This window comes from Prionailurus bengalensis, chromosome C1 (assembly GCF_016509475.1).
Source record: "Prionailurus bengalensis isolate Pbe53 chromosome C1, Fcat_Pben_1.1_paternal_pri, whole genome shotgun sequence".
NCBI lineage: Eukaryota > Metazoa > Chordata > Mammalia > Carnivora > Felidae > Prionailurus > Prionailurus bengalensis.
Window position 1 is genome coordinate 222,499,721 of NC_057345.1, and position 24,274 is coordinate 222,523,994.

General features: G+C 60.4%; 1 protein-coding gene and 1 long non-coding RNA gene across 6 annotated transcripts; both read right to left on the reverse strand.

The window, feature by feature from the left end:
- Positions 1-117: 117 nt before the first annotated feature.
- Positions 118-12,161, reverse strand: STK25 (serine/threonine kinase 25). Of its 5 annotated transcripts, none has more exons than XM_043578437.1 (12): positions 11,966-12,161; positions 11,398-11,520; positions 6,005-6,235; positions 5,269-5,325; positions 4,730-4,838; positions 3,851-4,008; positions 3,582-3,767; positions 3,048-3,193; positions 2,737-2,815; positions 2,472-2,543; positions 801-937; positions 118-572 (listed from the first exon to the last, which is right to left on the reverse strand). In XM_043578437.1, the coding sequence occupies exons 2-12, from the start codon at positions 11,425-11,427 to the stop codon at positions 533-535; spliced, it is 1,245 nt and encodes a 414-aa protein (XP_043434372.1). In that variant the 5' UTR covers positions 11,428-11,520; positions 11,966-12,161; the 3' UTR covers positions 118-532. The 5 variants fall into 5 exon arrangements, with proteins under 5 accessions (XP_043434372.1, XP_043434375.1, XP_043434371.1 ...); XM_043578440.1 differs by having other exon boundaries at positions 12,062-12,146; XM_043578436.1 differs by having other exon boundaries at positions 2,701-2,815; positions 12,028-12,145.
- Positions 12,162-12,981: 820 nt separating this feature from the next.
- Positions 12,982-24,274, reverse strand: LOC122482012. The gene is made up of 2 exons (XR_006296979.1): positions 23,812-24,274; positions 12,982-13,243 (listed from the first exon to the last, which is right to left on the reverse strand). It is a non-coding gene; the product is annotated as an uncharacterized LOC122482012 (long non-coding RNA).

Sequence of the window (24,274 nt, forward strand, 5' to 3'; positions counted from 1 at the left end):
CGGTCCAAGATAAAGAGTTTCTCCCCTGCTCTCCTGCCAGCGGGCCACAGGGTCACCCTGTGCCATGATAAGGACCTAGAAGCCAGAACCGGGGCCCCCGCCCACCACCAGCATCTGTCCGATTCAGGTTTTTATTGAAAGTGGCCCGAGCCTCTCGATGTTCTATGAAAACTAACACCTTAACCTCAGAACATTTAGGGAAGCAGGAAGTTCAGTTTCTTTAAAAAAAAAAAAAAGTCCTGGCTGAAACGAGTCTTTGGGAGACACGGTAACGTGACACGAAGCAAACCTGGGCCCGGCGCGGCCTCGGGGGACCCCAGGCAGGGGAGGAGGAGGCAGGGCTGCCCCGACAGTCTCTGCTCCTCGTGCCACATGGTCGCCTGTCGGTGCTCCGCTGCCAGGAGGGGACGTGGAAGAGGGACCCTCTGCGCGGGTGGGGGGCGGTGACCCGGCAGTGAGGCCCACGTGGCCACGACAGCACAGGGGGCTCCGCACAAAGACCCTTCTCCCCACTTCTCAAGCAGCAGCGCCTTCAGCGGGATGACGTCAGGTGGTTTCTGTTGTGGGAAAACCTGCGGAGCGGGGGAGACGCGGTCACTCCCGGCCAGGAGGGGCACGGCCCCGGACAGGGTGGGGGCTCCGGGATGCCGAGGGAGGGGGCGGCCCGCGTTCTGACCCGAGCCTCTGAGCACAGCCCGCCGGGGGCCGCGAGGGCCGCAGCCTCTCCTCGCAGGCCCCGAGGCTCCAGAGGAGAGAAAAAGAGAAGCCGACGCAGACAAGGCCGGCGCCCCGGGCCTCACCTCTGCACCCGTTCCACCAGGTGCGCCATCAGCTTGTCCGAGATGCCAGGGCAGGACTCCTCGGCCAGGCTGAAGGCGTTCTCGAGCTCCTCCAGCGCCCCCACGCCTCCGCCACTCTGCCTGTGCTTCTCCTTGAGCTGTGGAGAGACCACCGGGAGCCTGACCGGAACTGCCGACCCCGGGGCCCTCGGCTCTGACGCTCCCACAAGGAAGCTCCCGCGGAAGGCTTCCCGGCCCTTCGCCGTGACCTGCGTTTGCGGGACCCCAGCTGTCGGTCCACCGCAGAGCTAGGGTGGGCCGGGTCCCCCGGGGTTCCTCGGATTGCTGCTTAGGCCAAACCCGGGGCTCCCGCAAAGACAGATGCTGCCCCACCCCCACGCCTGAGGGAATCTCCCAACTCCGTTCTCGAGAGGGGTCTCTACTGGCCTGTCACCGTCACGCTACAGTGGGCCAGGCTAACCGCGTGGCTTCCTCCCAAGGGTCACAGAAATCCGGTGCCTCAGGCCCCGCAAACTTGAGAGAACAGCTCAGAACCCCCCCCAGTGCACAGCACAGCCAGATCAAGGCATCCTGACCCTGGGCCCCACCACCACCGGGGGCTGTGAGAACCAGATGGAGGCATCACCGCCCTGGGGATTAGAAGCAGGTCACCCGGGTCCCCTGCCACACCCCTCACAGAAACTACAAGGGTGCCTCCTAGCACACCCTGTCCGGCGGCCTCCACCTCAGGCCCTGTCCACAGAACCAGGCCCCACAGGGGGGCCCCGACCACCTGGATGAGGCTGTGCTCCACCCCCCCCAACCTCCCCACACACACGCCATCACACACGGTGCAGGGGCTCCAGCAGCCCAGAGCCCCACCCCTCCACTCTACACATTCCAAGCGGCCCAGGGCGCTACAGCCCCGGCACTCCTGTGACACTGGCCGCCTCCCTCCCCAGCGTGGGGACGTGTCCCAGCTGAGCCCAAGCTCCTGGTCCATGGCCCGACAGTACCGCTCTTGCCACCTGCTCCTCCCCAACCGCCTCCCCTGCATATCAGGCCCCTCCAGGGGGGAGCTCTCCCGCCTCTACCCATTGCCCCCCAGCGGATACCCAAGGGCCCGCTTGCCTCAGGAAGGCTCTCAGCACCCCGTTCCTCCCTCTCTGGGCCTGCGGTGGGAACTGGGCCCCTGAACTACTGCCAGCCCCAAGTCCAGGGTGTGGGGGTCCCTGGGGTGCTATCGGCCCCCCACTGGTAGGTGACATGCAGGGTCGCATGGCCCTTGAGGCCTCCCTGCCCTGGGCCCGACATCCAGCACTGAGAACTGAACCTCCCAGGCTCTGTCTCAACAGATGACCATCCCATGCGTTGGCAGTTCAAAATAAAAGTCACAGGAGTTTTCGATCAAAGCCATCCTGAGACCCCAAACCACCACAGCAGGGGGAGAACTCGGGGAGGTCACATTAAAGTACTTTCTCCCGGCCGCTTCTGCTTTGCTCAGAAAGCCTGGTCCCCAGGTCCAGGTCCAACCACAATGGGCTTCAAGGGGCCCAGAAGCCCCACACGCGGGGGGGGGGGGGGCTGGCCAGCACACCTCCTGATAAACCTCAAGGTCACAACGTGGGGACAGCATGTGCAGGGAAGCACGATAGCCTCCTGCCGCAGGGGACCCCCTGACCTGGCCCTTACCTCTCCAAAGACAGGCCGGACCAGCGTGGACAGGCACTGGGACCTCGGCTGCCTCTTGGCGGGCTCCGCAGACTGCCAAGTCAAAGCCCCGGCAGGGTGATGAGAGCGAGTGTGCCCCAGGGTCAGGCGTGCCCCGCCCCCCTCCCAGCTTTCTGACCTCCTTAAAAGGTGCAGCCCGTGAGGTGTCCAGGCCTGGGTGCCTGCCCCCCACCCCCCAGCCAGGTCAGACCTTCTGGGAGCCGTGCAGGGCTGTGCCCTTGTGCACCTTGCTGTGGGGGCTCGGCCGGATGGTGGGGGGGAACGTCCAGAGGGGGCCCTGCTCTCCATCCTCAGCGTCTCCGTCACTACGGTGGAAGGTGAGAAGGGTCGTGAGGAGCATGGGGGCTGGGATTTGGGGGTCCCAAGGCCCACACCTGCCCTTAGTCTCCCCATTGATTTTGGAGGCAAACTCGTGGCCCTAAATGTCGAGTAGGCCCGCCCTGGGGCCCTAGGGGCCCACTGACCCCCCACCCCCACCCCCGCCACGGCACAAGGCCCACGGCCATCAGGGGGCGTGACCCCCGGAAGGGCCCTTACATGTCGGAGTCCTCGGAGCTGGACTCCTCGCCGTGCCCCTCCGACTTCCAGCGCTTGTAGCGGTCAATGAGCTCAGTGAGGAAGGAGGTCTTCTTGGTGTAGCGGGTGATGAACTTGTGCTTCAGCAGCTCCTTGGCAGTGGGCCGCTGCCGAAGGAAGGGCACAGGTCAGCGGACGCCAGGGACGGCTGAGCTCTGCCTTTACGCTCCCGGAGCTCACGGCTCCCCCCGGGGACCAGAGGGACGAGGCCACCAGCAGGCTGGGGTGGAACACATCCCCTCCACACCAGGTAAACACCCGCCACGAGCTCCCCCAGACCTCAGCCCCTGGCCAGGGCCCGCTCTGGATCAGGAGGCGCTCGGGGCTGGGCGAGGCTGGGCGCAAGGAAGGGGCCTCAGGCCCCGTCCCCTCCCACGGGGCCGTTCTCTGGGGCCCGGTCCCAGAGCCGCCCCTACCGCCTTCAGCCGCTCAGGCCTCCTCCTGGCCCATCCCACAGAGCCAGGGCCCCAGCGGCCAGGGTGAGACAGGCCTTACGAATCGGGGGTCTTTGTTGAGGCAGGCTTCCACAAACTCCTTGAAAGGCTTGCTGTGGTGGCCCTCCAGGGTGGGCGGGCTATTCTTGGGAATCAGGAACAAGACACGCATGGGGTGGAGGTCAGAGTTCGGAGGCTCGCCCTTGGCCAGCTCGATGGCCGTGATGCCCAACGACCAGATGTCAGCCTGGACAGAGACCCATACAGGACTGTTGCCGCCGGGGGGGCCCCAAGCCACACGGCGGCCCCCCTGCCGCCCGCCGTGCCCACCTTGAAGTCGTAGGCCGACTGCTTGATGACCTCGGGTGCCATCCAGAAGGGGGTGCCCACAAACGTGTTCCTCTTGATCTGTGTGTCTGTGAGCTGCCCCGCCACACCAAAGTCGGCCAGCTTCACGTCACCCTGCTCTGAGAGCAGCACGTTGGCGGCTGCTCGACACAGGACGGTAGGGGGTCACCCTCAGCGCCGCGCAGGGCCCCTCCCCCTGCACACAGCTGCCTGAGGAAGCACAGGGCTACCTGGGGACGCCAGCAGGTCTGGCTCAGGGACCTTAGCTCTCCTCGGCACCCGGCAGGCCAGGCACCCAGGACCACGTGCACAGCCGGGGGGTGGCTGCGGGAGGGGCCCGCCTGGGCACGAGGTCCAGGCCTTCCCAGAGTGTGCCTTATATAACAAACCCCAAGAACAGAGCCGCCGCCCTTTTCTCCCGAACGGCAAAGCAGGCAGAGGTGACTCTGGCCCTCGCCCTCACACCCCCGGCTGCCCTTGGCAGGGCCAGCTCCCACGGTGGGGCCGCTGGAGCACACACTGGGCGCTCAGGAGACCACGAGCAAAAATCCACACGTCTGCATTAATCAGGTCCCTTCCGACCCGAGGAGCAGAGGTGGGGTCCCCACCGTACGGGCACAACATACTCGGAAAGTTCTGTTACTGGCAGCGTCTTCAGGAACAGAGCAAGACGGCACCGCTCGGCGTCGGACGGACCAAGGGAGTTCAGGCCAGAAGCACCGAACTACAAGGGTCCCCACATCCCAGACCCCCCAGCACCGCCAGCCGCACACCCCTCGCAGCGACCTCCACCTCGCACCCTGGCGCTTCTAGGGTCTGCAGGGGACGGGGACGAGGGACAGGGGCCGCGCCCCCGGGGACCTTTGATGTCTCGGTGGATCTTGCGCTCCGAGTGCAAGTAGTCCAAGCCCTTCAGGATCTCCCGCAGGATGGTGGCGATGTACGTCTCCTCCAGGGGCCCGGGTTTCAGCTGCAGGCAGAGAAGGGACGGCAGGGCCTCAGGCACCCCCACCAGGGGCCTCCACCAGGGGACAAGTGGACTTCAGATGCTGAGTCAGGTGGGAGTGGGGGAGGCTCTCTCCAGACGGCATCTACCGTTCTCTCCGCTGGCGTGAAGGGGGTCCCGGCCACTGCCGAGCCCACGTACCTGGGGGCGCTGACCCGCCCGCACCCCACCAGCCCAGAACCCCTGGGAAACCAGTGGAAATGGACCCCAGTTCACTTCTGGGCTGAGAAGGCTCTTAGCACGCACCACACCGAAGCAGCCAAGGACCGGAGGCCCACAGGAGCCGGGGGTCCTCAGGCAGTGGGTCCAGGGCTGCTGCCCCAAGCCCCACAGCCACCTCCTGTGTCCACTCCTGCCCACGACAAGCCGCCCACTGCCGCAGCCTATGCCTCACCAGGTCCAATGCGGAGCCTCCGCCCAGATACTCCATGATGATCCACAGCTTCGTGCCCTGGGCCCAGAGAAACGCCCGTGAGCTCAAGGCCACGGCCCCAAGACACACGCACACTCCCCGGCAGGGGAGACTCAGGCCTCCAGCCCTCAGGAACCCTCAGGGACCGACCCTCAGGGACCCACCGCAAAAAGGCCCCAGGGGCCCCTATCCAGCCCCCCTCCTGTCACAGCCCTGATGTGTGTGTGTGTAGATGGACCCAGTGCTCAGGCCGGTGGCCAGGTCCCCCATGCCAGTACCCCAACGGGAACCAGGCTGCAGGCATGACGTGTCCAGCCGGCACTCGGCCTGCGGGCACCTGCACCCAGGCGGCCCCTTGGGCGGGCCCCCAAGGCAGAGCGGGAGATGGGCTCAAAGACGCTGTGCCGTGGGGCTGCCCTGGCCTGGGAAGACGGCACAGCCAGGAAGTGAGACACCACGGCCACTTCAGAGCCAACTAGGTCGCATTCATGTCCTACATGCCTACCTGGCCCTCGGGACTGTAGTTTCTTGAGTGCCCTCATCCTTCAGACCCGGCCTGTCCCCACCGTCCCCATGTGGGGGCAGACCCAGCCCGGGCCTCCCGAGCAGGTACAGGGACTTTCTGCCTCTCTGGAGGCAGCCTGGGTGGGGGGCGGCGGTCACGGGCATCTATCCAAGCGCAGGCCTGGCATGGAGTGAGCCCCCACCCCACAGGCACCTTCAGGTAGGAGCCGAAGTAGCGGGTGATGTAGGGACTGTCACACTGGCTGAGCACAGTGATTTCCTGCTGGATGTCCTCGATCTCATCCTCGGCCTCCTCCAGATCGATGATCTTGATGGCCACCACCTCCTTGGTGCGGTTGTCGATGCCCTTGTACACCTCCCCAAAGGAGCCCTTGCCGATACGGTCGAGCTTGGTGAAGAGCTCCTCGGGGTCCACGCGTGAGTGCTGTAGAGACACGGAGCAGGCAGACTGAGGGTGACCCTACTGGAGGAGGTGGCAATCCCCAAAATGAGGAGCTAGGGAGCCCACCCACATTTTTTTTTAAGTTTACGCTTTTTAAATGATCTCTACACCCACTGTGGGACTTGAACTCACAACCCCAAGATCAAGAGTCGCGGTCTTCTGACTGAGCCAGCCAGGCACCGCTCTCCTTGCTGCTTTTACCTCTTTGTTCAGGAAACCTAAACGTACCCTCCCCACAAAGGAGCACAGAGGCCCCCGCAGCAGCCAAGGGACCAGGCTGTGGAGCAGGTGGAGAGACGGTGAAGGTCATGCCCTACCTGCCCACACCCCACACATGGACACGTGGGGAGGGCCAAGTGAGGCACAAGGACAAGCTTAAAGGGGATACGTGGGTAGGAAATGGGGATTTGGGGGCAGCGAGGCTATCCCATAGGATAGCGGGGACAACGGGGACAGCACCGATGCAGTCTCGCGGACCAGGGGCCTAGTTCGCAAGAACGTACCCATGCTGCCTCTTGGTTTGTAACAAACACACCCCAGCTAGACTCGGGGGCGGGGGAGGGAGGTACCGGCGCGCTCGGTTCCCCGGACGCCCCCCTGAAGTCCTCCTGAGCAAGAGTCTATGGCATCAGCCGGTTCTCCCTGCACACCTGGGAGCCACACCCCCCGGAAATGGCTTCCCTTCTGGTCCCCAAATCAGTCCTCAAGACAGCTCCACCCTCACACCGCGGGGAGTTGAAAACTGATGCTGTCTTGGATGCTTAACCCTGGATATTCAAGTACCACGCAAAACCAGCGCACTGTCCTGTCCTCGGACTTCAATTCAAAGCCTGAAAATGAGCGCCCAGAGGTCTGAGCACCAGGGCGCGGCCGGCAGAGGGGCGCCCGCCCGCCCGCCCGCCCGCGGGCGGACACTCACACGCCTGACACTGACCTTCCACACGTCAGGGGCTGAGATGGCGCTCAGCCTTCGGGGGGCTGCCCGAAGGAGGCAACACCCCTGCGCACGTGGCCCCCCGGGCTCCCGAGAACAGCACTCTCTTGGGAACTCCAAGCCACTGTGTCCTCAGAGAGCCAGCAGCAGTCCACACAGCCCCAGAGTGACACAGGGGGCCAGGAGGGTGGGAGCCTAGCGTCTTGTCCAGGCAGAGGCAGAAAGGGTTTTCCAAGGCCCCGAGACTCGGATCCACCAGGAGGCGCCTCCCGGCACAGAGGCCGCTGCCACAGCCCCAGCACCACCGGCAACAGAGCATCTTGGTGCCGGGTACACGAGGGAGAAAAGTACGGCTTCCCGTGCCTCATCGGCCCGAGGGACGGCCCATCCTGCGGTGGGTGGGCGCCCCCGGTCCCGAGCAGAGCCCTCCACGCATGGACTCGGCACACACACGGAGCCCACCTTGGGCTCACCCCCAGCAAAGCTCCACGTCGGGCCTGACCGGCTCCAGACAGAGACTACGCGTCAACAGAAACTGCTAATTAGCCGCCTTCCCGAGGTGTGCGACCGGGAGGGAGGGGGCAGCACGCAGGCCCACAGGTGAGCAGCCCTGATTCCGAGCACCCGGAGAGCCGGGACAGCAGGGGCCGTCGGGTGCCAGGAGCCCCGCAGGACAGCAGATGGAGCGGGGCCTGGCCGGGACCAAGGGGCAGAGCAGCACTTCAGCACAGTCCCCACAGACGGGCCGGGCCGGGCCGGGCTCCACCCACACGCTGGCCCAGCTGGTTCAGGAACGTGGCCCTCCTCGCTTCCTCACCAGAACCAGCAGCCCAGTCCCCAAGCCAGTGCATGTAGAGGACAAGGCGCAGCGGGTGCACGCGGTCAAGTTACCACCGAGCCCCCAAGCCAAGGCTGAAGGCTTCAGCAGGATACAGAGCTGAGCGCCACTCGGGTCCCTCGGGCCCAACCGCCGGGCATCTCCATTCCTGCCGCGCGTGTCAAGAAAACCAGGACAGGTTAGGCATGTGGCCGCGAGTTGCAGCCACTCGGCTGTGTTCGGGAGGGGGGTGGCGCGGATCACGTGGCCAGAACCCACCCCCACCCGAAAGAAAGGCCCGGCAGGGCGCCTGCGCCATCCCGCCAACCCCCCGCCCCACACGCGACCCCACACGCGACCGGCCGGCGGCCGGACAAGAACACCTTCCTGCCGGAGGGCCTTCTCCGCGAGCGGGTGGGGGACCTCGCTGTTCCCTGGCTGCCGCGGTGGGGCATGGTCTGGGACACGGCCCCTCCCGGACCTGCTCCTTCCGCATCGGCCCAAACAGCACCTTCCCAGAGGCTCTTGCCATCGACTCAACCGCCACCGCCTATTCGGTGCCGGGGGCGGCGGTCCACCAGACCGCCAGCCTGTCCCCTGCCCCAGAAGGGCTGGCACAGCCCTGCAGGACGCCCCACGACGGCTGTCCAGTAACTCCAGTCCAGCTGGTGCCCTGACCTCGTGTCCTCTGTCGCCGAAGAGAGTCCCTCCCCTAAGGCGCCCTGAGAGAAGAGCTGGAGGAGGTGGGACGGACAGCAGGCAGCACCAATCAGCGGGTCCCCTCCCACCCTCAGGCAATTGCTGGCAACACGTCCTCCTGCTCTGCTCCCCTCAGCCCTGCTGAGAACACCGCGGCCCTCTCCACGCAGGGCCAGCAACCCAACAAGGGAAACCCCCAGACGGGGCACTCAGACCCCCACTGCCCGGGAGAACACGGTGGACCCTAAGCTAGAGTTCCTGGCTTGGCGAGGAAGGCGGGGAGCCCCAACCCCCGACTCTCATACTCCTTGAGTCCCCCCCGACTGCAGGCCAGTCAACTCAGCAGACAGTGTGACACGTGCACGCGCCTGGCTGCGACCCTGACGCTACAAGAATGTCACAGGGCCCACCTGTTCCCAGCCCCGCCGGGAGAAGGAAAGGCAAGTAGCTCCTGGGTCTGGGGGCCTCGGGCTGCTTTTCCAGGCGATGCTGTAACAGCTCAAAAGCTCGACTGGCTCTGGGGGTTGACACCCTTGTCCTCCAGCCCCGAGGCTGCCAGGTCTGTGGCCGCTGCCTGGCAGCGTGTCTGCCGTTAATGTCACCTCACGAAATGAGGGGAGCGAAGCCATCCCCACCCACCACACGACAGGCGGCAGCACAGGAACAAGTGGGGGGGGGGAGGCTGTGGGGGAGCACAGCCTACTGCCCCAAGCAGGGACTGCCCCACGGGGCCACAGTGACAACTGTCTCAAGAGAAAATGATACACTGACAGGCTCCCTGCCACCGGCCTCTGGAAGGACAAAGGGGGCTTCGTTCCTGAGGGGTCCCTTCTCCCCGTCTGATCTGGACGCCGAGGGCCGACACGAAGCACCGACCGCACACGGGGACGGGGGCAGCTCAGGGCTCCGATTTCCGGGAGCCACGGGAACTACTCCCACAGCTTTTTTCCCTTCCTGTATTCTAAGAGGGAAAAGAACGGTAAAGGGTATTTCCGATTCATTGGGAGAAACCTCGAAGCCGTGACGACAGACACATCCTGCCATCGGACTGCAGGACGGTTGGGAGCGTCACCCCAGGTAGACTTGGATTCGAAGCCTCGATCTGCCACTTTCCAGCCAACTAACATCTCTAAGCACCGACTTTTTAAACCCAGGGTGACGACGGCACCTGTGTGGTGAGGCTGAGGGGAACCACGAGGCTACACACGCAAAAGGCTTAGCGCACAGAGACTGGCGGCAAGTGCTCTATAAACGTTTACTGAACGAGTAAATGTCACCCAGACAAAGTGTTTTGTCTTTTTCCAAATCAGTTCTCTCTTTCTAACCCGCACCTCTCTAACGGCCTCTCAAGTCTGACAATGAATGTCAAAGCCCTTCACACATGGGTTTGGGGCTTCCTGCGCACTTGGAGCTGCAGCCGTGGAACTTACAAGGTGAGCTTCCATACAGTCACTTCACGATCACCCGGCTTGGTTCTCCGGTGCTTTCTCTGCAGCTTCTGTCACTCACCAGCAGCAGGATGGGGGGCGGGGCGGGGTAAGGCAAGGGAGGCTCTTTCTGGGTGCAAAATGTACCCTGCGGCTCTTGCAAATAAGCTCGAGGCCGAGTTTTCTCTGCGCACCAGTAATGTGACTTACCAGACAGAAATGTCAAAGCCTAGAGAGGAATCTGCCAGCCCCATTCGGCATCAACCAGCGAGGCCCGGTTCCCACCTGTGGCCACAGCTGGTGCAGGACGCGCTGCTCGATGGGAGCCCCACAGGCTCCCCCGTCCACACCTTCCCGGGGCAGATGCCAGCGGAGGGGGGCTAACGGGCCATCCCATCACCCTGCAGCAGCCAGCCCACTGAGGACACAACCACACCGCCAGCACCTAGGAAAAGTCTCCTTCGTGCTGCCTCCATCGCCCTTGTTTTGAGACAACAAAACGGGGAGGGGAACCAACCACAAGCCCCCACGCTGGCTGCCGCCACCACGTCCCAGCACCAGCAGCCGGCCCTGGAGCCGGGCAGACTCCGGCCGGATGTGGGGGGGGGGGGGGTCCCCCAGAGCCGGCCGGTGACGCCGCGAAGTGGTTCGGGTGGGGAAGCACAAGAACCTTGCAGGCAGGCACTTCCGGCCCAGGTGACGCGCTCCTAGAGCAGCCTTCCCAAGAAACCCCGACAGAAACACACTGGGGCCCTCAGCTCTCCCGACACACCAAGTCACCCGAGGCGGCTTCATCGCGCCCCCAGGGAGGGGACCCCCAGCCTCTGCCACAGCCCGGCATGCCCCCGGCCCGGCCCCGGGGACCCCGCAAACGCAGCCACCCAGGTTCCCAGACAAACCCACCGGCGCCGCCCGGCCCCGCTCTGCTCCCAAGGTCAGCCTCCGCACACCCTCCACTCCTGCGCGGGGCGCGGGGCGGGGGGCGGGGGGGGGGGGCCTTCTATTCTGAGAAGTCTGCGCGCATCTGCCCCCCAAAACCCCGCACCAGCCGCCCCGAGGCAGCAGCCCCTCTGCACTGCCCCCTCCTCGGGGTCCCCGGAGGAGCGGGGTCCTCAGCGGGCGGCTCTCCTGAAAGCCCAGGCGCTGTTCAGGTGACACGCTCGTGGGTGAAATAAACGTCTTCCCGGGACGTGGCGGTCGGCGCTCCCACGTGCGGGGGCGGGGCAGGCACGCTGCCGCACACCCCCCATCCCGGAACCAGCCTTACCTGGTTGGCGAAGCCCCTGAGGTGAGCCATGTCTGCGATGCCCTCAGACCATCGGCTGCAACCCCACGAGGCCCCTAGATCCCGCCTCGAGGCTCTGGAAGCCGGCTCCCTCGCTTCAGTCAACTGGAAGGACAGCAGGCGCGCTCGATGCTGGTGCTGCTCGGGGTACACGGGGCTCCCCGGGGCCAGGCGCCCCCACCCGTCTCGTTCCTTGATGGCCTCACCAAGCGGGGCCCCCGTCTTAGCCTCTCCCGCCCGCGCTCCGGCCTCCGACCCTCCACCGCTACTCCCCCCCCGCCGCCCAGGGCCGGGTCCCCGAGCCCCTTCGCGCCCCTCACACCCCCCCGCCCCAGCGGGGAGCCCCGCCCCCAGCGCCCTACCCCACCCCGAACCCCACCTCCAGCGTCCTCTCCCCCCTCCCCGCGCCCTGCCCCCACCGCCAAGCCCCGCCCCCAGTTCCCTCAGCGCCCTCCGCTCGCCCCACGGTCCGTAACTGCCCGACACCCCCCACCGCCCGGCCCCCTCCCCAACCGCCGCAGGCGCGGGCCCCACCCGGCAGCGCGCCCACCTCCGGGGGGCTCCATCCCGGCCTCCCCCGGCCCGCTCCTCAGTGCCCACGAAGGCTCCCACCCGCAGCCTCCTCTCGCCCGGGGAACGCCCGGACCTCCAGCCCGCGAAGGAGCGGCAGTGGCGGCGGCGACCGGAGAAAGCCCAGCGGCGGCGACGGCGAGGGCGGTGCGCGGTGTCGTGGCCCGGCGCGGGGCTCTCTGGGACACCGAGTCCCGCCGCTCGCTCCGCGCTCGGGTGCCCGCCGGCTCTGGACTACAAGTCCCGGCAAGCCACGGGGCAGGGCGGTGTCGCGGGGCTCGCCGGGACTCGGAGTCGGGCTTCCTGAGCGGCTCTACACTACGTCTCCCAGCAGGCCGCGGGCCGGGCCGGGGCGGGGCCGGGGCCGGGGCCAGGAGGGGGTCCTGCGGCCGGGGGTTGGGGGGGCCCTTGGGCATGCGTCCTCCCACCCGTGGACTCGCTCCCCTTCCCGCCCACCCCGTCCCCGTCTGCCTCCTCCATTACCCCCGCCATCCCCTCTGCGTCCTCCCTCCCAGTCCCGTCCATCCCCCTCCGGCCTTCCTCTCCCCTCCCCTCCTCTCTTCCCCTCTCTATCCTCCCTCCTGGTGGTCCCTTCCACCCACCTCCCCGCTCTCTGCTCTCCCTCCTCCCTCCTCCCCTCCGCCTTGGAGGGCTTTCGCCGATGCCCTGTGCATCAGTGCAGCAACTCAAGTAACCGTGGAGGGTGGGATGGAGAAACAAAATGTGATGTAGCAAAGCCGTGGAATACTAGTCAGCCTGAAAAAAGACATTCTGACAGCTGCGACAACATGGATGAACCTGGAGGGCATTATGCCGCGTAACAGAAGCCAGATACAGAAGACCAATTATTTCATGGGTCCACATACGTGGAGTCCCTAGAGGGGGTAGATTTACGCAGAGTAGACGGTGGGTGCCAGGGTCCGGGGGAGGGGAAATGGGGGGAGTTACTGTTTAATCGACACAGAGTCTGTCTCACAAAATAAAGAGTTCTGGAGATTGAGTGCACAACAATGCTAATGTACTTACAACTTTTAAGATGGTAAATTTTATGTGTTATGTCACAATTTAAAGTAAATAAAATACAATAAAATAGAAAAGGAATTACGTTCTGACACGTGTTACAACATGAACTTTTAAAAGCATCATGCAGGGGCTCCTGGATGGCTGGTCAGTTAAGCATCCCAATCTTGATGAGGTCAAGTCCAAGTTCTGTGTTGGGTGGTGTGTTCAAGTCCCAAGTCCACACCCAGCATGGAGCCTATTTAAAATAAAACAAACAACAACAAACACATTACGCAGGGGACATACGCCGGTCACAAGAGGCAAATACTGCATGATTGCACTTACCTAAGGCATGGAGAATAGGCCAATTCAAAAGACAAAGTCAAATACAGGTTTCCAGGGGCTGAGGAGGGGAACAGGGAATCATCACTTAAGAGGGACAGAGTTTCTGTTTGGGGTGATTTTTTAAAAGTCCTGGAAATAGTGGTGATGATTACACAACATCGTGAATTTGTTAATCCCACTGAATTGTACACTGTATAGTTTATGTTATGTGTATTTAATTTTTTTAAGTTTATTTTTGAGAGAGAGAGAGAGCGCAAGTGGGGGAGGAGCAGAGACAGAGGGAGACAGAGAATCCCGAGCAGGCTCCACCCTGTCAGTATGGAGCCCTATGCAGGGCTTGAACTCAGGAAACTGAGATCGTGACCTGAGTTGAAACCAAGAGTCATACGCTTAACTGACTGAGCCATCCAGGCGTCCCTACGTTACGTGTATTTTAACGCAAAGAAAGAAAAGCAGTGATAAAGTGAATGTCAACAAATTTTTTAAATTTTGCTTTCAGAAAGATACTGTTGAGAGAAGGAAAAGCCATGCTACGAGGCTGGGGGAAAAAAACTGCAAAGCACGTATCCAAATACATACATACATACATACGGATGTACGGACATGAAATATGTATTTATACTATACACATACTATACAACGTATATACACAGAGCTCTCCAAACTCAACGGTTAGAAAACAACCCAATTAAAAAAAATTTGAGAACAGACTTGAATAGACACTTCATTAAAGGGGGTGGTGAGGAGCACCCGGGTGGCTCAGTCGGTTGGGCGTCCAACTCTTGACTTCGGCTCAGGTCATGATCTCATGGTTCGTGGGTTGGAACCCTGAGTTGGGCTCTACACTGACAGCGCAGACCCTACTTAGGGTTCTCTGTCTCTCTCTCTGTCTCTCTCTCTCTCTGCCCCTCCCCTGCTCATTCTATCTCATAAATAAATACATAATTAATTAAGACGGGTGAATGGCAGTAGCACGTGAACACATGCTTTACGTCATCAACTCTCAGGGAAATGCAAACAAAACCATAGCGAGGTACTGTCTACATGCCTGTTAGAATGGCTAAAATACAAGGTACTGATAATAGGGAGTTTCCAGTTCTGGCACTGAAAGTCCCACATCCCCGGAAACCCCTCTGCCTGAGGCAGAGCTGAACAGTTGGTCATTCAGGAGGAGGATGAAAACCCGGAACGCTCATACATCCTACACGGTGCGAATGCAAAATGGCCCCACCGCTCTGGACAACATCTGGATGGTTGCTTCTCTCTCTAGGCCTCTCCCAGCCTGCGTGGCCTTGAATGATCCCACTGGCCCAGTGCCCCGGGCTCTGGGTCAGAGTTCTGCCGGGGCCCCCTGTTCTGGGGCCCCAGGGGTGGGACAAGGCGGGCCAGAAGCTTCTGCTCTAACGTGCGTGCTCTCCTGGCCAATGTCAGGGTCAAATGGGCTCATCTCGGGAGGGCTGCAGAAGCTCGCGCCGTCCAAAGGGGCAGGGGCAGTGTTGGGCGGGGGAGGCACCAGAACCGCCCCCTGGGTGGGAGGGGACTGAGCGGTCTGGGGGCTTCACCTTGCCCCTGGTAGTAGGTCCCAGAGGGGAATCCCCAGGCTTCTCAGCCCCTAAACCAGGCAAGGATGAGAGGGTGCAGAGTTCACGGCCGGAGGGGGGGGGGGGGGGAGGGGCGGGGGGAGGGCCTCACCGCCCCTCCTTGGGACCCAGGCTGCCGTGGGAGGAGGGTGTGGATGGCTGAGCCGGCCCCTAGGGGCTCCCGTGTCATCCAGAGGCGCCCATCAGCCTGGATCCCGGAGTCCAGGGGTTCAAGAGAATGGAGAAGGGGAGGGTGTTCCCCGGGCCGAGGACAATGCCTCCCACTGGTGACTGTGGACGGGAGGCAGCACTCAGGCAGCGGGTGTCACAGGGCCACAGGGGTGTCCTGGGATGCCTGGGCAACCGAGAGACTGCAGGGAGAGTACCCCGCAGGGGCAGATGGCATGGCCATGGCCGCCGGGCTTGGGTGTAGGATGGAACCCGCGTGGGGAGCACCCAGTTCCACACAGGCCCTGGGCTCCCTGGGCTCCCCGGGCTCCCTGAGCTCTGCGCCTCCGCCTTCGATCCCGCTCTCCGCCCACCAGGCTCTGCGCCTTCAAGTGCGACCCCAAGGAAGCCTCACTTTCCAGCCGTGACCTGGCACCCACTGCCACCACCAGGAAAGCCACTGAGAAGGGCAGGAGTGTCCTGTCCACGCCCGTCTGTGGACAAGGCCGACGGCTCCTGGAGGGCGGTGGAGGATTCCAGCCGTGGGACGGAAGAGATGCCACGGACACATGCTCAGGGATGGCGTTAAGTGAAAAACCAGTTTAAAAATTTTTTTTTAATGTTTACTTATTTTTGAGAGAGAGACAGAGCGGGAGCCGGGGAAGGGCAGAGAGAGAGGGAGACACAGAACCCGAAGCAGCTCCAGGCTCCGAGCCGTCAGCACAGAACCGGCCGCGGGGCTCGAACCCACAGACCGCAAGAAGTCCGACGCTTAGCCGACTGAGCTACCCCGGCGCTGCGAAAAACCAGGTTTTAGAACTACACGCTAATTGTGTATACACATGGGGACTATTTTGAACTGACAGGATATGGGGACTGGACGCAGCCATGTGGATCTTAAGTCTTATTTTATTTGCTATCCTAACTTTCCAGGTCCAGTAGACTTCAGTGATCAGATTTTACTCTTGTATTCAGAAAAACAGGCTTATCTGTGTCTGCTGGCTGACTTTGAAATCTCAGAACAATGAGGATTGTTTCAAAACAACACATTCAAGGCCTCAGGATCTCAGGAAGGAGGTTTAGGTAGAAGAAAACTCACTCCCCTCAGGGCAAAAACAAACAAACAAACAAACAAAACACCAAGTCTGGACTAGAGGTAAAGGGCCCACGACGACGACACGGCTCAGGTGACTTCCTGGGCCTGCCCGGACCTGCTCCCTGGCCCACTAGGCGGCAGGGTGGGAGCCCTGGCTGGCCCTGGGGAGGTGACGGCCCCCAACCGCAGCCTCGAGGATCCTCAGGCTCTCCTGGGTCGAGGTCTCCTCCACCCTCACAGACAGCAAATCTTCACCTTCTAAGACTGACTTGAAGTTCCGGAAACATTCAAACCCAGTTTGGTGAAGACTGGTGCATTCAGGTGCCTCCGCATTAGCCAGCAGCCTCTGCCTCCCGCCCAGCTTCCCGGTCACCAGCAGCCAGCACAGCCTCTCTAGACACACCCTGGGTCGTGTCAGGCTCCGGACCAAATAAGTGCTGCTTTGCCCAGTGCCCACCGGGCAAGCTCAGACTCGGATGGGTTCGGATCCTGGCAGTGGGGTTGGGGGGCGGGCGGGGGGGGGGGGGGGGACAATGCTCTCCCGCATAATATTACCCAGGTGCAGAGCTTTAAAAAACGCCCCCTCCTGCTGATCCGGCAACACCACCTCCAGGCATCAGCACTGAGGAAATCGAGAGGCGCGGGGGCACCTGGGGGTCAGTCAGCTAAGCGTCTGGCTCGTGATCTCGGCTCAGGTCATGATCTCACGGTTCGTGGGATGGAGCCCCGCATCGGGCTCTGCACAGACAGCAAGGAGCCTGCTTGGGGTTCTCCCTCCCTCTATTCTCCCTCCCTCTCCCGCTGCCCCTCTCGCGCACACGCGCACACATGCTCACACACGCTCTCTCTCTCTCTCTCAAAGTAAATAAATATTAAAAAAATAGGCACGATTTAGCTCAAAGGTGGGAAAGTGGAAACACCGCAAACACCCAGTGATACTAACAGTTGCATAAACTGCCATATATCCTTGGGATGCGGTGCGGTCGTCCAACTGCCGTTGCTAAGACACCATAATGACAGGAAAGTGTTCCCGAGGCAAGTGGGAAAATAGAAAAACTGCTCCTGTTGCAACCCAGCCCCCCTCCCCCCTCCCCCCTCCCCTCTCTCTCTTCCTTCTTCCCTGTCGGATAGAAATAAACGTATTGAACGTTCACAGTGCTCACTTGCCTGTGAGCCAGATTATGAATCTTTCCTGCAAATTCTTTAATTTTTTCTGTACTTTTCAGAGTTTATCAATGGCCATGTATTACTTATAGACTAGGTTTCCCCTGGCGGAGGGCAGCAGCTCGGCTCCCAAAGTGCTCCGCAAGCTCTCCCTGGGCTCCCTGAGCCTAAACAGAGGCGAGCTCACAACCAGAAGCGCCAGGCACGCGCCTTTCCCACGGCTGCTCTAACAAGATGCCACAAACCGAATGGCTTCAGACAACGCAGGTATTTGATGGTTCTGGAAGAAAAAGTCTGACAGGGGTCTCACTGGGCTACAGTCAAGGCGTTATCAGGGCTGTTTCCTTCTGGAGGCTCCAGGGCGAACCCGTTTCCTCGCTTTTTCCAGCTTCTAGAAGCCACCCGCAGCCCTTGGCTCATGCTCCCTCCCCCATCTGCAAAGCCAGCCTCTCTCTGACCCTGCTTCTCCCAGACCCTGTTACGGATCTCCTCTCTAGGCCGACCCTCCTTGGTCCCAGTTACAAGGACTCTTGTGATGATACCGGGCTCATCTAGACAATGCAGGGGGATCTCCCCCCTCAAGATCTTCAATGCAACCCCACCTACGAAGTCACTTTTGCCACGTGAGGCAGCTCACGCGCAGGGATTAGGCAGAGCACATCTTTGGAACTGATCACTCGGCACGCCAAGCACGGACAGCGCACACAGTCTCACACACGCACACACTCAGACACATACGCAGACACACACAGAGACAGACACACACATACTCGGACACAGACACACACAGACACTCAGGCAGATACAGACAGGCAGGCAGGGGCAAACACAGACCCGCAACCACTCAGACCACATGCATGTGCAGAGACACACAGTAGGCAAAATTTCCCCAAAAGTGAAGAGAAATGTGGGTTTTCAGGTTAGAAGAGGAAATAAAGTCTTGACCTAACACGTTGTAGTAAGTTTTAGAATTCTAAGGATAAAAACAAGTCTTAAAAACCGAGAGGGTTGGGGCGCCTGGATGGCTCAGTCGGTTAGGCGTCCGACTTTGGCTCAGGTCATGATCTCACAGTTCGTGGGTTCGAGCCCCGTGTCAGGCTCTGTGTTGACAGCTCGGAGTCTAGAGCCTGTTTCAGGTTCTGTGTCTCCCTCTCTCTGCCCCTCCCCTGCTCACGCTCTGTGTCTCTCTGTCTCTCAATAATAAATGTTAAAAAATTAAAAAAAAAAAAAAAAGCTGAGAGGATTGAATGGCATCACCCAGAGAGACATGTTGAGACACGGCCCTGTCCCTGTGAATGGAACCTTGTTTGGACAGGGAGTCCTTGCAGAGGACGTCAAGTTCAGATGAGGTCATGCTGGAGTAGGGGCCTCTGGACAGGAAGATTTGGACGCAAACACACAGGGAGAGGGCAACACAGTGAGGACAGAGGCAAGGACAGACCCTCCCCGAGAGCCTCCGAGGGAGCCAGCTCTGCCCATACCTGGGGTTCTGGCCTCCTGGCCTCCAGACTGTGAAAGAGCCTGTCTACTGTTCTAGGTCAGGTTTGTGCTGCTTTGTTAGGAGCCCCGGGAGATTAATGAAGATTAATAAAGGAGAGGAGGAAGGGACGGAGCAGGGAAGAAGATTACGGGAGGGAGGACGATGGAAATGCACAGAGACCATGGAGTGCTGTCTACTTGTATTCCGAGTGGAGTCACAGGCATCTTCAAACACACAGGGACCCAGGAGTCGGAAAGAAGGATCGGACAGCGTCGCCCAGAACAACGATAAAGAGGCACAGGACACAAGTAGCAGAATTGCACAGAGGTCAGCGAAACGTGTTGGGAAGTCAGCATAAGTGTTGACTGTACCGCTGGAAAGCAGGCAACCACAATCCCAGTTTAAAATGGCTCAACAGCAGGGCGCCTGAGTGGCTCAGTCGGTTAAGCGTCTGACTTCGGCTCAGGTCATGATCTCACAGTTTGTGAGTTGGAGCCCCGCGAGGGGCTCCATGCTGTCGGTTCAGAGCCTGGAACCTGCTTCAGATTCTGTGTCTCCTTCTCTCTCCGCCCCTTCCCCGCTCCCGCTCTGTCTCTCTCTGTCTCTCAAAAAATGAATAAACGTTGGGGCGCCTGGGTGCCGCAGTCGGTTAAGCGTCCGACTTCAGCCAGGTCACTATCTCGCGGTCCGTGAGTTCGAGCCCCGCGTCGGGCTCTGTGCTGACGGCTCAGAGCCTGGAGCCTGTTTCAGATTCTGTGTCTCCCTCTCTCTCTGCCCCTGCCCCATTCATGCTCTGTCTCTCTCTGTCTCAAAAATAAATAAAACGTTAAAAAAAAAAATGAATAGGGGCGCCTGGGTGGCGCAGTCGGTTAAGCGTCCGACTTCAGCCAGGTCACGATCTCGCGGTCCGTGAGTTCGAGCCCCGCGTCAGGCTCTGGGCTGATGGCTCAGAGCCTGGAGCCTGTTTCAGATTCTGTGTCTCCCTCTCTCTCTGCTCCTCCCCCATTCATGCTCTGTCTCTCTCTGTCCCAAAAATAAATAAACGTTGAAAAAAAAAATTAAAAAAAAAAAAAAAATGAATAAACGTTAAAAAAAAAAAAAGGCTCATCAGTCACATCTCCTCCCCACGCCCTTCTAAAATGGCAGTGAAAGAACTGTACAATAGGGAAAACCTTCAAAAACAAAGAGAACTGCAGAGAAGGCAACAGTAGATGAGAGATTTGACTGCTTTCCACCACACTGTAATGCAAAGAAAGATGGAAGGTGGTGTGTGACTCGGCACACGTAGCTGTCAGCTCCGGGCAGTGACTCCCAGTAAGGAGCAGCCCTTGAATCACAGCCCCTGGCGGCAGCCAAGTTGTCTCTCTCCAGCAGGCACCCTGTGCCCCCTGGCTCCTCCCTGCAGCCCCGCCCACACACATTGGCTCCTCCCTGCAGCCCCGCCCACACACGTTGGCTCCTCCCTGCAGCCCCGCCCACACACATTGGCTCCTCCCTGCAGCTCCGCCCACACACACTCCTGTTCCTGCTGCGTTCCAGGAGTCAGGGGGAGGGGCAGCCTTCTCTGGGGCAGAGCCTGTGACCGAGTCAGGAGGCAGAAGCGCGTCCTGGCTCTTCAAGCTTCTGCTCACTCATGGCCCTCGTCACCCTACTCACGTTTCATAGGCCGAGGCAAGTCTCGTAGCCCCGCCAGACATCTGGGGTCCAGGGCCTGTACCCACCCCGACGCACACAGGCAGGGACTGTGAAATCGATGGAGATCACGCTGACCCCGAGGATGTCTGAGTGTCACAGCCCAGTCCCTGCCAGGGAAGGCAGCAGGGCCTGACCCCCACGTCCCTCACCCACGTCCCGCAGCCAGACTGGGTGGCCTTGTCCAAGCATCCTGCCCCCAGGATTTGTCCTCGGGAAGAAACTGGGTCTGAGGCATTCCAGCTGTGGGAATGTCGAGGGCGGTGAGGCCCAGGGGAGGGGTGTCAAGGAGCGGCTGTCTCCTAGCCTGCAGACCCTGATTCCCTTCACGAGCGCTGCTCCGGGATGCTGCCAGAAAGACAGGGTGTGTCCCTCTCACCCTAAGCAGGAGACCTGACGAACCTTCTCAGGAGAAGCCAGACTGCCCAGGAAAAGGACCTCGTTTTAGGGTTCCCAGGAGAGAAGCAGGCCAGCTACCAGACTTGGTTGGACACCCACAAGGAGCTGCTGGACCTCCCTGTCCACGTGGAAGGACAGCCAAGGAGCACCTCCCTCACGAAAGGGGAGGACTAAATCATACAGAAGTGTGGGGGGAGAGGGGGCAAAATAAGAGGCCTCTCGCCAAAAAGTCCCTTAAAGTTATAATCCTCAGAAAGAGAAGATACTGTGTCCATAACACCGAGAACAGGAAACTTAGTTAAGGCAATGATCAAAGAATAAGAAAGAAGCATTGGAATAGAAATGCATGAAGATAAAATTAAGGAACTCTTCCAGAAGCCAGAACCAAAGACACAGAGATGGAGCAGAGAATATGGACGGGGGCGGGGGAGGGGACACTGGGAAGCTGGTGCCGGCCCCAGGCCATTGGCATCACCTGCACAGGGGTGAGACCCACGCACATGGGGGAAGAACGCAGAGGGGGGCCTCCAGGACAGGACAACGGACAGATGCACTTGGAACAATGACTGATAACGATGACAGGACCACAAAGTGTCCATCAACTGTTCGTACCAGGCACACAGAAGCAGTAGGAGGGGAGGCAGTCCTTAACTCCAGGCAGGGAAGCCTGTGAATCAGAATGGCTGCTTACAAGCCATGTCCAAGGTGAACCTGTGATGTGACCATATTGGGGAAATGGAAGGCAGGGGCGAGGGGTGAGCCCGGGAAGGCCCTGTACCTCTCCTGGGGGAATCCCCGCCAAGCTCTGAGGTCAGAGAACACTATAGGATCGGTGTGGCCTGGGTTTCTTCACATGAATCCATCAGACTGATCCAGAATGTTGTTTTCCTGATGATGTCCCTGGGGAGTGGCAGGCTGGACCAGCGACGAGGGGCCCCAGAGCTCTGGGTTATCTTCCTCTGGGGCAAGATTGGAAACGACTGGAACGGGGCAGTCACAGACCAAGAGTGTGCACTGCAGGGCCACCACCGGGACGCCAGGGCTGTGAGCATGGCTCTGCCCTGTGGCACAGACACAAACCTCACCCAGTCCCAGAGAGTGAAAACGGGAAGGTAGAGCAGCCAGGAAGTAGGTGTGGGGCTGGGGGGCTGATTCCTCACCTTCCAAGGCAGCAAGTGAGTGGGCACATCTCTGACAGAGAACCCAGAGCTGCCCAGAGGCGTGCCTTGTAGTGAGGGTTGGAGATGGTGTGTCTGGGGAGGAGGCCCCAGGGACAGCTGCTTTTCACCGAAAATCTCGTAAAGCTACTGAGTTCTTTAAATCATGGACGTGCATGATTTTCGTTGAAGTGCACAATAAATGCAAAAAGAATGCATGAAAGTCGAATTCACCGTGCCAGATGTGAACACATACATGAAGTAGCTAGGAGCATGAGGAACTGAGGCAGGGCCTGTCCACGGTGAGTCCAGACTTGGACTCAGGTTCAGCTTTGAGTTTCAAAGTCCTGGAAAACACCAGCCTCTTCGGCAGGAAGTGTTGGACAAACCTCCAGCCCAGGTTGGAGGAGACCAAGAAAAAGAACATCTTTCTTACTAACATCCACAAAACAGGCGCTTTTTGTTAGAGAGAGAATCTCTCTCTCTCTTTAAAGTTTATTTCTTTATTTTGAGAGAGAAAAGCCACGAGTCAGGGAGAGGCAGAGAGAGAGGAAGAGAGAGAGAATCCCAAGCAGGCTACTGGCTGTCAGTGCTTGAGCCCATGGTGGGGCTCGAATCCATGAACCATGAGATCATGACCTGAGCAGAAGTCAGACGCTCAACTGACTGAGCCACCCAGGGGCCCCACAAAACTGGATTTTAAACACCACCAGAAGGGCAGGAACAGAGCCTGGCAGCAGGGGTAAGACAGCGGGGTGGGCGGCCCTGCCCCAACAAAGGCCCCAGGGAAGGGCGGCAGCCTGGGGGAGCGGGCAGATATTTGCAACATTTATATAAAACAGACAAAAGATTAATACCCAGAATATACAAAGAATATGGACGAGCCAAGGAGAACAAATAAATACCTGAAGGAAAAGGGCTGATTCTGTGCCTGGGAAATTACAAGAGCCCGGATGGCTCACAGCTGGTGCAAAGTTGCTCAGTTCTGTCGGCAGCGGGCACATTAACTGGGCTCTTCACCTGGCTGCTCGACAATGTTTGCATTTAAAAAAATTTAAAAAAAAAATTCTTTTTTTCAACGTTTATTTATTTTTGGGACAGACAGACACAGAGCATGAACGGGGGAGGGGCAGAGCCAGAGGGAGACACAGAATCGGAAACAGGCTCCAGGCTCTGAGCCATCAGCCCAGAGCCTGACGCGGGGCTCGAACTCACGGACCGCGAGATCGTGACCTGGCTGAAGTCGGACGCTTAACCGACTGCGCCACCCAGGCGCCCCTTAAAAAATTTTTCATGTTTATTCATTTTGGAGACAGGGAGAGAGAGAGAGGGAAAGAGAGAGCGCACGAGCAGGGGAGGGGCAGAGAGGGGGAGACACAGGATCTGAAGCAAGCGCCAGGCTCTGAGCTGTCAGCACAGAGCCAGACGCCAGGCTCGAACCCTCCAACAGTGAGATCATGACCTGAGCGGAAGTCGGATGCTTAACTGACTGAGCCAGCCAGGTGCCCCCAAATACTTTATAATTAAGCAGCGGAGGGGCTGGCAGAGGGGCAACGGGCCCTGCGGGCGGATGCAGCTGGTCCGGCTGAGCCCGCCGCCCTGAGGCCGCCTCCCAAGGCTGGAGCCCACCCTTCCATTTGTGCAGTGGGGGAGGGGGCACAGGGTCAGGCATGTAGACCCCCCTCCCCCCCACCCCACCCCCCACCCCCGTCTCTGCCCCCTGGGTGTTTATCCAGCACTTACCCCAGTGTATACAAAACCCTTCTGTCCGGGCTTTGATCCTTTCGGAAGAAGAATGAGCTACTAGAGAAAAACAGGGAGGGGCCAGAGCAGGGCTCACAGCCTCCCCAGGCCTCAGCCCCAGGAAGCTTCCAGGTGCCGCCTCTGTCCCACAAGCCCTCCTATTACTGCAGCATCGCTATGGAAGAGCCGGAGTGGACGCCCACCCGGGCAGCTTCTGCCCACGCGGCCTTCCTGAAGGGGTAGTGAGGGTCACCTGCCCTGGGGTACCACCTGGGGGCCCCGCCCACACCACGGCTCCGCCCCGCAGGGCTACGTGGGGCCCCGCCCACATTACGGTTCCTCCCTGCACCGCGCTCCCCTGCTTTGTCCCTGGGGTGGGGTGGGGTGGGGTGGGGAGACGGGCCCGGGGAACCAGCCCCTTCAGACCTCGCTCAGCACCCCCAAGGGCCCCTCCTGGGGTGTT

Coding starts and splice junctions, on each gene's coding strand:
- STK25 (XM_043578436.1), bottom strand. CDS start 11,427: ATGGCTCACCTCAGGGGCTTCGCCAACCAG. Junction 3,768..3,850: donor AGTCGGCCTACGACTTCAAG/GTGGGCACGGCG, acceptor GTCTCTGTCCAG/GCTGACATCTGGTCGTTGGG. Junction 573..800: donor CTGGTGGAACGGGTGCAGAG/GTGAGGCCCGGG, acceptor CCCGCTCCGCAG/GTTTTCCCACAACAGAAACC.